Consider the following 13,006-nt stretch of genomic DNA (forward strand, 5'->3'; position numbering starts at 1 on the left):
TCCAGAAACAAAGCAGCAATCCATCGAATGGCGACACTGGTTCTCCAAGACCTAAGAAGTTTCGTGTCCAAAAATATACTGTAAAAGTTCTTGCTTCAGTTTTTTGGGATTGCCATAGAGTAATCATGATTGATTTTTTGGATAAGGGTAGAACAATACCTGGAGATTACCATTCGACATTACTGACCACTCTATGGGAAAAAATTGAAAAGAAAAGACGTGGAAAGCTATCCAAAAGTGTTTTGGTTTTGTAGGACAACGTCTCTGCACACAAATCTCATGTTGCCATGCCAAAAATTCGTGATTTAGGGTTTGAATTACTAGAACACCCTCCTTATTCACCAGATTTGGCTCCGTCCGACTATAATCTCTTTCCTCAACTGAAAAAAAGTTCAGAAGGTCGTAAATTTTCTTCCAACGAGGAGGTAATAAAAGCTGTGGAAGTCTGGTTTGCAGAGCAAGAAGAAACATTTTCTTTGAAAGGTCTAGAGACGTTGCAGGTTCGTTGTAATAAGTGTATCCAATTAAGAGGAGAATATGTTGAGTAATAAAATATTTTGACGTTGAAATTTTGTTTGGTTCTATAGTAGGCTAAGAATTTTTCAATATATACCTGTAGTATGTATATTTTGCATCTTTTTCAATGCAATTTTTAAACGTCCGCCATATCGATTATCTCTAACTTTCAACTAACCATAATCTTAATCGCTTTCAAAACTAAAATTTTTTCCATTGCACAAAACTTTGAATAACTGAGAATATACATATGATTTAACATATCTACATCTTCACGTTTGTTCATAAAAATGTGTTAAAGGACTATCTTATAGCGTCATCTTTTATTAAACAACAGAACCTAGGAAATCGTTTAGATCATGGATTCAATAGGTTTCTTCCAACCTGCTCGTCGGGACCGTACTGGGACGGTTATCGGAAGCGGCTTTGTTTCCGTCCCGGAAACGGTTCACAAACGATACCAAAGTCGGTTGGAACACAAATAAGAATCTTTCGTATAACGGTAACCGTCCGGTTGGAACACGTAATGTCTATTGCACAGAATCGTTACCGTACCGAGAATGTTTCTTTGATGTGTTGGAACGAACCTTATATAAACAATATAAATGGGAAGGAATGTCCCACTATTGAGGTTCCGATTATTTTCTTTCTCGTTCCAGATACCTCATTCAGCTTGCGCATACTTGGGAATGCGCAAAACCCAGCTGGAACCTCGGAAATCAATATAGTTTCCTCCTCTGACTAATCATTGATATCTCTTCACATATCTGGATGTGGATGGTGTGGAAGACTTTTAGTAGCCAAAGCCTCGCAATTTAATAACGACTTGTAACACTATTCGTTTTTTTTTTAATAGAAAACACCATTTGGGCATTTTATATTTTGACCATAATTTACAATATGGTCAAAATAGAACAATGAACAATTTCATTCTAACTTATACTAGCTTTTACCCGCGGCTTCACTCGTATCGAATCCATTAAATAAGTATCAGAAATCATTATAATAGAAAAGAACGAACTCTGTAGCTATATTAGAACCTGAGATATAGATATTTGAATGTAAAAAAAAATGCCAAAAACCTACAAAAATCCATAACTCCACATTGAATGTCCGCACCTAGCTCCTCTTCAACTCAACCGATTTAAGTGTTCAAAAACTCAAAAGAAAGAAGGTGTTTCAGCGAGTGTTCTTAAACCAAAACGAAGTCGAGTATAACTTGAGAATGGTGAAAATTAGATGAAATCCGATGGTTGATGGCTGATCTGTGCATCAATACCTTTCATTAAAAAAAAAATTAAGCAAATCGGTTGGGTAGAACGCCTGAACGGACTCGGAATGGAAATCATCAATTTTTTTAATATATAAGATTAATATAATTTATATCTTAAGCTAAGATTTACTCACCAGTGTTCTTTAGCTTCTGGGTGATGGGGTACTTCTTGGTATCTTTGCCATATTCCAATCTATGCAGCATATTTTTGTGAATAAATCTGTACCTTTCTCTTTCATACTTTTTAACGTTTCAGGTGTTGCTTTATCGAATTCCGCAGCTTTTCCATTTTCTAGCCATTTGGTCGCTTCTATAACTTCTTGGTTTTCCTTCCTTCATTTTCATCGTGGTCTACTCTTTTAGTTAAATCATATATTCTGTTCATTATTATTCTTTGTTCTTATCAGTCGATACGACTTCAATCTCTCCATTGTTTTTACCTCTACCATTTTTATCCTATATGTATATTTCGTTTTTCGAAATATTTAGTTTTGTAAAACAATTTGAGATCTTCTTTGCTGTCACTTTCCAGTTTGTTATCAAAGTCCAACTCGTTTTTTTGTTTCGACTACCATTTTACATTTTTTCTATGTCCTCGATTTTTTATTGTTTTGCATCCATATTTTTCCCTTTTTTATTCTCAATGTATTTGGATCATCAATCATGGTGTCAATTTTATGTTGGTAGTTGTGTTTTATATTCCACATACTTTTTTTGCTGCCTAGCTTATCGGAGCTTTGAAAACATTCCAAATTTTGTGAAAAGTTATTCAATTGTTTAATAATTGTATTATCTTTGCTTATTGTTCAGCTACTTCTTCCTCTTTCAATTTATATATCCTTATAGCCTTTTTTATTTAATAATACCACCATTGACGTTGTTGACTCTGTAAAATTCTTATTGTGGACAATTTTTTCGAATGTTTTTCAAATTTTTTCCTCTTTTTCGATAAGATCAATTTTCAAGGAATTAAACTTAACAACCTTAAAACATGCCCTTTTTGAGTCGCCTATCCGATATGCCCTTCCCTTCTGATGTTGCGCGACTCAAATTGAGCAAATCATTGAACTAGCTGCTATATATTTAGTCAGACAAAACAGTCTGAGTAAATTCAAAATTTTCTTTCCTTATTTTGCCTAGTCCGTAATCTCCTTTTTTAGAATCATCATTGCACATCTATCCACTTAGGAATGCAGAGCACCATATTTATCTTAATAGGCTCAATAATGTAAAATGCGAAAAACCTGCACAATCATTTGCCAATTGAAATCTTTTCCTGCATTTCGCAAAAATTAGAGAGATTTTCTGGAAAGTGTCTTATAAGTTATAAACGACTTGTATTCTAATACCAATATTTACTTCTGAAGATTCTACACGCTGATTCAATATTGATATTGAAGGTAGAAATCAAATCTTTACTTATTGTATTTATTGTGTGTATATTTTACATTTAGATTTTATTTTATTTGTGTATCTATTTATTTATTTATGTGTTTATTTTTTAGTTATTTACAAGCTCATGCCTGAGAATTGTTAACAATTTTTTGACAAAAAAAGCATTTTTCTTCTTTTTTTATAGTTCCTAATTAACTTTGCTACAAGTATTGTCTTTACTTTGGTTATTATTACATTCTCTCCTTGCTCGTGATACTAGCAGGAAGTAATCAGTACCAATATCAGCTCCGCGTTTGACTCTGTTCATTTTCTTCACTAATCAATAATAGAACTTTCCTCTCTGCTCTTCACTTTCATTGTGTATTAATTAGTGTTGCTTAACCAAATTTATCAGATTGAAACGAATATGAAATGATTCTTGGATTGCTAATTGAAACAAGAACTGGAATCCAGACACAAATCGCTCTCCAAAAAGGATAAATTGAAATGAAAATTGGTAGATGTGGTTGATTTGTAGTAGTTTAACTATTGTTAGAGGTTATTTCTCTGCAGGTAATTTACCAAGTACAGTTAAAGTATTTATCCGCCTATTCGATGCGTTGATTTAGACAGGCTTGGCTCATCGCGATCTAATAACAACGTTTCAATCAAATGAATCATCATTTTTATCGAAATTCCCACGAAACACATTATTTTAAACGTATTCGCGCCGGACCAATTTGAAAATCATTTGAAGAATCCGCGTTTTACATCACAGTTACCCACGATTTTAATAATAATAAATTTACTTCTCTCGTCAATACTTTCTCTATTTAACCTTGTGTTGGAGGAACGTTTTGCCCATTGGTGGAGACGAGGACGGTTTATTTATAGACACAAATGTAACAAATATTGTTATAAATAGTTTTACTAAGGATAATGGCGTTTGTGGAATATTTAAATCAAACAAAAAAGACTGCAAAGACGAAATTACATTGTTTTATTGAACGTACTTATGTTTGGGTTAAAATTACACCTAAATATTTTTTTATCATACCAGGTATCATACATATTATGTCCTTGTGTGAATTAAAGTATAAAAACAGTTTTCGATTGACTTATCTTAATTAACTTTATGTCTTTTTTGATAAATCATCCTGATGTTATATTTTTTATTGTGTTTGTCATTCTTTTCGGCCAACAAAGTTGTTCCCTGCATCATTGAGACAGACATTGAGACATCATTAGTAACTTATGACAAAAAAGGCTTCCACTTATAAACATGAAACTTGTCATGGTGAAACAGTTCATTAACTCACAAGATAGAGGCTTTCATAGCTTTTATCTCGTAAATAAATAAAGCTGAAAACTATATTCAGCTTACAGAAGACTTTCTGCTACAATATATAGGGTACAGCATAAGAGCATCGCAGTCCACTTCCTCTATACGGGCAGGTTTTCAGAAAATTTTGGATATGTAAGAAGAGCCGGGAAAGCGTATGAATCCGGACCTATGAGTCATGGAAGAGCTCAACCAAGAGTTCTGGTATACGAATATGATGTCTGATTATTGTTGGTCGTTTTCCAAAGTCTACACATTAGAGAAGAGCTTTAAAATGAGGTTTTTTAGAGCGGCAACAGATGTACAGTGAACTAATACAGTGTGAAGCAATGGATTTTCATATTTTTCATTATGATTATACCATATGTTTCTGAAGAAACCGACCACAGGATTTCCCATGTTACCATTTAAACTCCATGTTAACTTTGACTGACCTGTCAGCGGTCGAAAGACCGCCCCCCCCCCGGAGCGAGAAGGGTCTGGCCGCGCAGTTAAGCGACTCAAAGTTAACATGAAGTTAATTAAATAATTAATGAAATGGTAACATGGGAAATCCTATGGCCGATTTCTTCAGAAACATAAGGTATATTTTCTTTCATTGAAATAATTGTTGACCTAGTTATCAAATTTATTTTGCTTATACTGTTATATTGTTCAGCTAAATTGTTGTTGATGTGATCAATCAATAACTAGAAATAGAACAAAATGGATGATAACAAGTTTTATTCGGATTAACATAGATAGAAAGGGATTCAATAGAGATACTTAATCCAATGAAGACGTGGTTGATTACCTCTCCATAAATCATGTGGATGCAAGTAATGAAAGTAATAAAAAGAAGAAGAATGAGTTATTGTCAAATTTACAATTTGTAAATAAGAACATGTGAATAACTACAGTACTAAATAAATACATGTTGTTTACTGCGGGAGAAAATGTTATAAACTTGATATCAGTTGGCAAATTATTGTGCATTTTTTCGCATTGTATAGTATTGAGCTTTCAACTAATTCTGAACGTGGAGTAGGTAGATGAAGAACGTGCTCCGCGTTCCTAAGTAGATTTAAATATGAATAAAAAGAAAGAGTCAAATTTCACTAGTTATTGAAAATATCATTTATCCGATAATAATCGAACAACTAATTTATGTTCAGCGGACGAATAGATACAATATGTCAATCAATTTCTGTATCAAAGTGGGAAAGATTAAAAACCTAAAATAGTTGAGATTTTGACGATAACACAAATTAGTTTTTTGTTGAATAATGCTCCCGATGGTTTATTTAAGGGTCAAGGTTGTTGTTTTATTTGGGATTGCGGGAGCTTGTCTAATTTGGAAAATCAACCAGGTAAAATTAAATGATATTGAAGATTAGGGAAAGTCTCTAATTGTGGAACTTGAGAAAACAAAGAATTATGTAAGCCGAAGATTTATAGTTACTGAAAAATATGTAGCAGCAAATCGCCGCCTGTTTTATACATATCACAATGGAAAATGTATCAACCAGGTTATGGATGAAAACCAGTACCCTAAACAGTAGTTAATTTTCTCATATATAGGTAATTCATTTTGAAGATCGTCTGCTATATTTTTAGTTGAATCTAGGGAAGACTTAATGACACTAAAAAAACATGGCGTTGGAAGTCATCAACGGTCGCTATTGGGATGTGAATGAATTGGTAGTACGGAAGTCAGAAATAGCTAATGAAATGCTTAGAACGTGTGGTAGTGCTGAAATAATACCGGATTTGTGACCAAGTACATCAACGGAAGTTGTGATTACAGGAAGAAGAGATAACACAAGAAAATGACTGTTCTACCGAATAATTTAAAGAACGTGTCATTCATGCAATATACATTCAATAATTGTAGTTTTGAGATAAAGGAAATATAATTGTATTGTACAATAAAATATTCTAAAATTAAATATCCACATTTTCCATGAAAAGATACTCATTTTTTTCAAGGGGGAAAAACAGTTTCATAAAAAGTGACGTTTTTTTACCTATCAACAGAGAGAAGATGTCAAACTTTTTCCCCGTCACAGAAAACACTTATTATTTCGCCGTCTATGCTTTTGACAAGTATTTAATACTTTATCACTACCATTAAATGAACTGCTATATGTATCACACTGATTTTTATTTGTACTTCATTTGTAGACAATCAGTTAATGGTTAGCAATTATTTACGAGTTAATATAATAGTTATTTAGTCGTAAATCATTGTTTAATCTACATATTTTATAATTAATTTTCGAACATGACACAATATGTTAAAAATACCCAAGTACTCGCATTGTTTAAGGCAATGTGTTTCTTATATACAGTTATCTACTACTGTTAATTCAACTATTGAAATGCTTTTAAACAGTTAATCACTATTAAAAATCTGAAAATACAGGAAGCTTTGTACTTTTCTAGAAGCTGATTGGCTGAAAGGGAACATTCCATTAATATTATTATGGGCAGTAATGTTTTCTACCGTTTTTCAAATGAGAACGCTACTACTTTCCTGGCTAATACCTCGACGAATATTCAATAACATCTCCTATGCAGAGAATCGACCTTTTTATCGGACTAGTTTTGACGTTATCACGTCTCATCAGAGTGGTTAAACAACCCTCATCCGTCGCCTCGCTATTTGGTACATGTAGATAAACATTTCCCAGCGAACGCTAAGTAGGGCCATCCTCATTTCCAACTACGAACCACTGGTCAGGTAGAAATCTAGAGTAAATGAGGTGTGTAAAATGTATCAAAATAAAAGATTTCTACTATTCATCTCTGAAATAATTTCGAAAATGTTTTCTGCCGTTCTTCAAAGGAGAAAACAACTACTTTGTTGGCTAATACCTCGATGAATATTAAATCACAACTCCTCTGAAGAGCGTGATGTCAATCGCCTTTTTTGTCGATATGAATATCCCCAATGGCTTGCAATTGCAAAGAGAGGTTGTAATTGCTTTAGATTCAAGCATAAATGCACATACAGGCGTAAAAGGCGTAGCTAGCGCCATCTATCAAATGTTTTCACCACATTTTTTTGTAATAAAACATAGTAAATCAAAATCTATAAATTTTCTATAATCTTCGAACACTGTTATTGAAAAATAATAAGCAGTTAAGTACAATTACTCTCCAAGTAAGATTTATATTAAAAAATCGTAGTTAGTTGCACTTAGTGTCAGTAAATTTTCTCAATTGTCTAAGAAAATCACTCAAATTGTATTATACTCTGAATTCACTCAGACCACCAGTTTTAGCCACCATATGTTTCGCAAAACACTGGTTATTTAAAAAAAAAAATTACAGTGTACCTGAAGACACGGTTTTCTCTATCGCCATCAACTCCAATCAACTTCCCGTTGAGGTTGAGGTGGTAAATACCCCTTGGTCTCCGGACCATAGTATGTTTGGTCACGATGGGTGGAAGTGTGTAGCGAAAATGTGAAAACATATATTTCTTTCCTTTTCTAACGCATAAGTAGTTCTGAAAAGATCTCAAATTTTTTGGATTGATCTGGAAAGCTCTAAGATGAATAAAATTTATTATGGTCGGTTTAGGATGATCGAAAACGTTCTGGAAATTCCCGAATGTTCTAAGAAGTAATTTATTATATGGGATAAAAATGTTCCGAAAATATTTGGATTGTTCTGGAAAGTTTCAAAATGTGTTATTATTGATCTAAAAGAACCAAATCGATGTGATATACATCTAAATACTCTAGAGTGTTCTAGTACTGGAAATTTCGGTGTCTGATGCTCACTGCAGAGACTTCTTTAAAAGATTAAAAAGTCCGACTCTTCCTTCCTTATTCATCTTTGAATCCGTTTGTCTAATTCCTAAGCACGCTTCTCCAATTCCAGAAAGATCTTTGAACGGACATCCACGCTTAGAATAAATTAAGTGCTCAATATTTTACAATGCAAAAAAATGCACAATCACTTGCCAATTGAAATTAAATCGATATCATCTTTATCCGCATTCCGCAATAATTTGAGGGCATATTTACTGGAAAGTTTCTTTTTCTGAACTTATTGTGGGTTTCTTCTGTATATTAAAATTTTATTTTATTTGTATCTTTATTTAGTTATTTTTGTCTAAAAATTGTAAGAATTTTTTGATAATAAGCATTAAATTAAGTGAAGATAATTACAAGAATTTTTTATCCCGTGTTAATTATGAATATGCTTTCACTTAACTACATTATTTAAACATCAAAATTAAGGTGAATTCAGATTTTTAAGTATGTCTAAATTGAATAATAAAAGTTTTTAGATAATTACATTACATACAAATTATTGCTAAATTGTTGAAATAAGTTATATAATACTCACAACAACGTCAGTCATAATTAAATGATCATTAATAACGTTCTAAAAAGATGTGTCGTATTTTAATTATTCATCGATATTGGAAGATGTTAATCCAAAATTAGAAATCTGACCTCAAACAATAATTAAAAATCATTTAGTGTCAATAAATATTTGAATCAGAAAATATTGATGATACATAAAGAGAAGTTTAACTCCACATATCCTTTATTATACTAACATCTAGAGCAGGGAAAATGATTTATGAGAAACTACTAAATGGAAAAACTTTCATCGTATTTGCAGATTCTTGGAGTTAGAAGAATTAAAATTTCTAGGCTTTATTGGAAAATAGCTAATTATTGAAAAAATCTTATGATTCGGCTATAAAATACTTAGTACTTTTGGCCACTCCAAACCTTTTTCTATACACTTATAGTTATAAAAAACCGAAAACTACAATATAATAATAATATTTAAAATGACCGAACTAACTTAAGCATTAGAAATTTAGTTTTATTATTCTCTCATACATAAAAAAACACCATTAATGTGCTCGCGAGTGTGTCTTTTTGATAAGGTTTAAGTGAGTATAAACCCACGTGAACAAAACGGTAGAATAACTTTAAAGAGAAGATATTTTGATGAAAATATTTCCTACATGTCCCAATTTGTGAAGTGATACTACAATCTTGAGACAGATTTTTGAATTATTTTAGTTGTGTAAATTTACTTGACATTTGTCGACATGTTCACCAATGACCCTTTCATCCAAGCCCATTCAAATCCATTTGTTTGTTACAAGGTATGGATTTGACGTCTCGTATACACTGCGACCCAAAGGATCTGTTTACCAATGACCCAATGTTTACAGCTGATCCATCAATCCCACTCCTTGTAAAAAGTCTAGAATGTGGGATGACTTTGATTTCGTACGCTTCCAGGTGCTTTGGAGGTGCTTTGGAGTTTCTTAGTATTTCACACTTCGAGAGAATGCGGATAAAGATTTCGTCCTCTGAGCAACAAAACCTGCACGACGCATTATCTGCTAGGTCTAGCGTCTTCAGGTGTTTGTTAAGACAACAGTGCCCCGATAGAGTTACTGTTAGTATTCGTAGATTGTTCTTACGTAAGTTAATACATTCAGCAGATCTTCTCTGGTTATAGTTTCCCAGAAGAGTCTTTGCCTGTTTCAGCCCTTGTAGGTTGTACCAATAATTTTGTAGCTGGTACCACAGAAGGGTTCAGATCCCATGAAGGGCTTATCAGCTTATCAGCTATATCATACCCCTTCACTCCGGCGTATCCCGGAATCCATTATAGGTTAATTTTATTTTTCTTGCCTAGCTCGTTTAATTTTTCTGCCAATCCCAAACGAATTTGGAGTTTTATTGGAGCTGTCTGACTACCAGACAGAATTATGATCTCCTGTTTACGATAGATTATCTCTAGATTGAACCGAACACTTTTTTCAATTGCTTAAATTTCTTCTTGAAAAATGCTTGGTGCGCTGCCAGACTTTCAGAGTATTTGGTCCTGGTCCTGTACACTCCAGTTACATCTGCAAGGTATGCTTCACTTAATACACTTTTACTTCAACTGAACTCTAATTATTGAATTATCTATCACTGGCAATTATCCAGGCAAAACTAAATGGGGGTCCATTAAATTTATAACCATAGATATTTTGGGAAACAATTATTCTATAAGTTAATCCCATAATTGTTCTCAGAAGATTTGAGAAATAAAATAAGTTGTCCCATATGACGATTTATTCTTTTGAAATGTATGTCTCTTTTATAATTTTCTCTAATCAGTTATACATTACACAAGTAGGAAAATAAAGCTAAAAGTCTTGAGTTTGAAAGAAATTAAAAAATCTAATATACACCTGACACTTAAAAACATCCAGTTGTTTTAACTAAGTTATTGTAAACGCTGTTCTGGCTGCTCCACGTTGAGTATTTAGTTTAAATTATCCTACTAACTAAACTAAAGTAGTTTACAATTTATTACTCCTGATATGAAAAAGAATTATAAGAAAAACTAATTGAGTTTTAATCACACCATGTGTAATAGATATAATACTAGAGATTAATACTGTAATTATATTAATAGCACAAAAAATGAAAGAAATATTGGAAGTCAATACCATACTTAATTAGCTACACAGTTATTACTTAAACTCGTAAGTTAAGTAGTGGTCGCTGCAGTTACTTTGAAGAGCCATAAAACGGAAACTATTAAGCCTAGACTAACTCTTTTCGTTTCAAATTCAAAAAAATCAAATTTACTTTTAATGATACTCGTAGTTGTAGAACAATCATAAAAAACTCTCCTTCGGCATTAGAAACGACCAAACATGGAACATTGCAATATTACGGTGATTTTTACAGTTCTTGACGGTATTAAGCGAAATAATGCACCAACTCCAATACAAAAAGTATAACTGTCAATTATTATGGAAACAAAGAATGGAGAAAATGTTTAACCAGGAAAGGGAAACCAAAAGATCAGAGTGGTTGACATCTACGTTAATTTTAGACAGATTTTTACTTTTTTCTTCTGTCTATATTGTCAACAATGCATTTTGACTCTGTTTTCAAGGACGTAAGTAACAATTACTGGGAAGTTATCGATTCTTCTTGACGACATTATTTATAGAGTTTGAAAAATGTTTTTCTTAGCATCTTTGGGTGGTAAAAGAATTTGGAGAGAAGTTTTCTCGTGTTTCCTCAATAAATCCATAATTTCTCCATCTCTAACCAAGTTATATTGTATGAAATTTCATTTACAACTTTCATCTATCGTTGATGTTCTCCGCTACGTAACACTCTATAGCTAAGGTCGTTTCATAAACTTGACTTTGCGTTTGCCATTGCCGTTCAAGGGTGACGTTTGACGTTTGACGTTCGTAGCAAATTCTACACCCTATTAATAAACGTGACGTTGCTGCAGTTAACCTAAAAATGTTGTTATTCTTTTTGACGTTTCTGTTTCATGATATTTTTGTTTGTAATCCGATATTTCTGAAAAATAACGAACTCGGTAGATAATGTGATAAATATCATAACTAATTGGCAGTATTCGTGATTTTTTTAATCAAATCAGATTTTTTGTTATTTATCTTATATATTAAAAAAATTGATGATTTCCATTCCGAGTCCGTTCAGGCGTTCTACCCAACCGATTTGCTTAATTTTTTTTCAATGAAAGGTATTGATGCACAGATCAGCCATCAACCATCGGATTTCATCTAATTTTCACCATTCAAAAGTTACACCCCCGATTTCCCCCTGTACATTAGTTATGGGAGTTTTTCACATACACACGTTCTATCCTCAATATCTCAGGTTCTATTCAAGATACAGACTTCGTTTTGGTTTAAACACAATCGCTGAAACACCTTCTTTCTTTTGAGTTTTTGAACACTTAAATCGGTTGAGTTGGAGAGGAGCTAGGGTGGACATTCAATGTGGAGTTATGGATTTTTGTAGGTTTTTGGCAATTTTTCTACATTCAAAGATCTTTATCTCAGGTTCTAATATAGCTACAGAGTTCGTTGTTTTCTATTATAATGATTTCTGATACTTATTTAATGGATTCAATGCGAGCGAAGCCGCGGGTAAAAGCTAGTAAAATATGATTAAAGTAAGTTTCATGCCAGAAGCTTCGCATTTTATAATTATAACATCATTTTTAAAACTGATGGATGATCAGATTTAAATCAACGAATCCTGCTTACTGGGCCAGTAGAATAGAGTGCAAACTTTTTTTGAGTAGTACCTAACCTAACATAACCTAACCTGACCTACCCTAACCTTACTTAAGCTAACCTAACCTAACCTTACCACCGTTTGTTTTCTTAGTATCCATAATATTAAGTATTTTGCCATTGAAAAGCTCAAGTATACCAACTATTATTTTATTTTTAAATTCAGTGACTTTTATCACATTATCCATTACGAGTTGGGGATTTAACGACAAACACAAACTACTTACAGTTTCTATCACTAACAGAATTTATAGGCAAATTCATTAATGAATTTTCCCGAATTTTTCCCTTGCTGTAAATTTTTATTGCAACTTTTTTGGAATCTTCTCCTTTATGTGGAAATAAGACAGAAAATTTTTTTTCTATTTTCTTACCAGAGGAGTAGCCTTTGAAATGTTGAATTTTGTTT

The 13,006-nt window shown here is 32.6% G+C and overlaps 1 protein-coding gene across 1 annotated transcript in view; it reads right to left on the reverse strand.

Moving 5' to 3' along the window:
* LOC130452411 (probable nuclear hormone receptor HR38) overlaps positions 1-1,993 on the reverse strand; it is a 66,844-nt gene extending 64,851 nt beyond the window's left edge. Inside the window, exon 1 of the mRNA XM_056791682.1 lies at positions 1,924-1,993. Within this exon, the coding sequence (XP_056647660.1) occupies positions 1,924-1,993 (70 nt within the window). The remainder of the gene's footprint in view (positions 1-1,923) is intronic.
* Positions 1,994-13,006: the final 11,013 nt, after the last annotated feature.

Source organism: Diorhabda sublineata, chromosome 1 (assembly GCF_026230105.1).
Source record: "Diorhabda sublineata isolate icDioSubl1.1 chromosome 1, icDioSubl1.1, whole genome shotgun sequence".
Lineage (NCBI taxonomy): Eukaryota > Metazoa > Arthropoda > Insecta > Coleoptera > Chrysomelidae > Diorhabda > Diorhabda sublineata.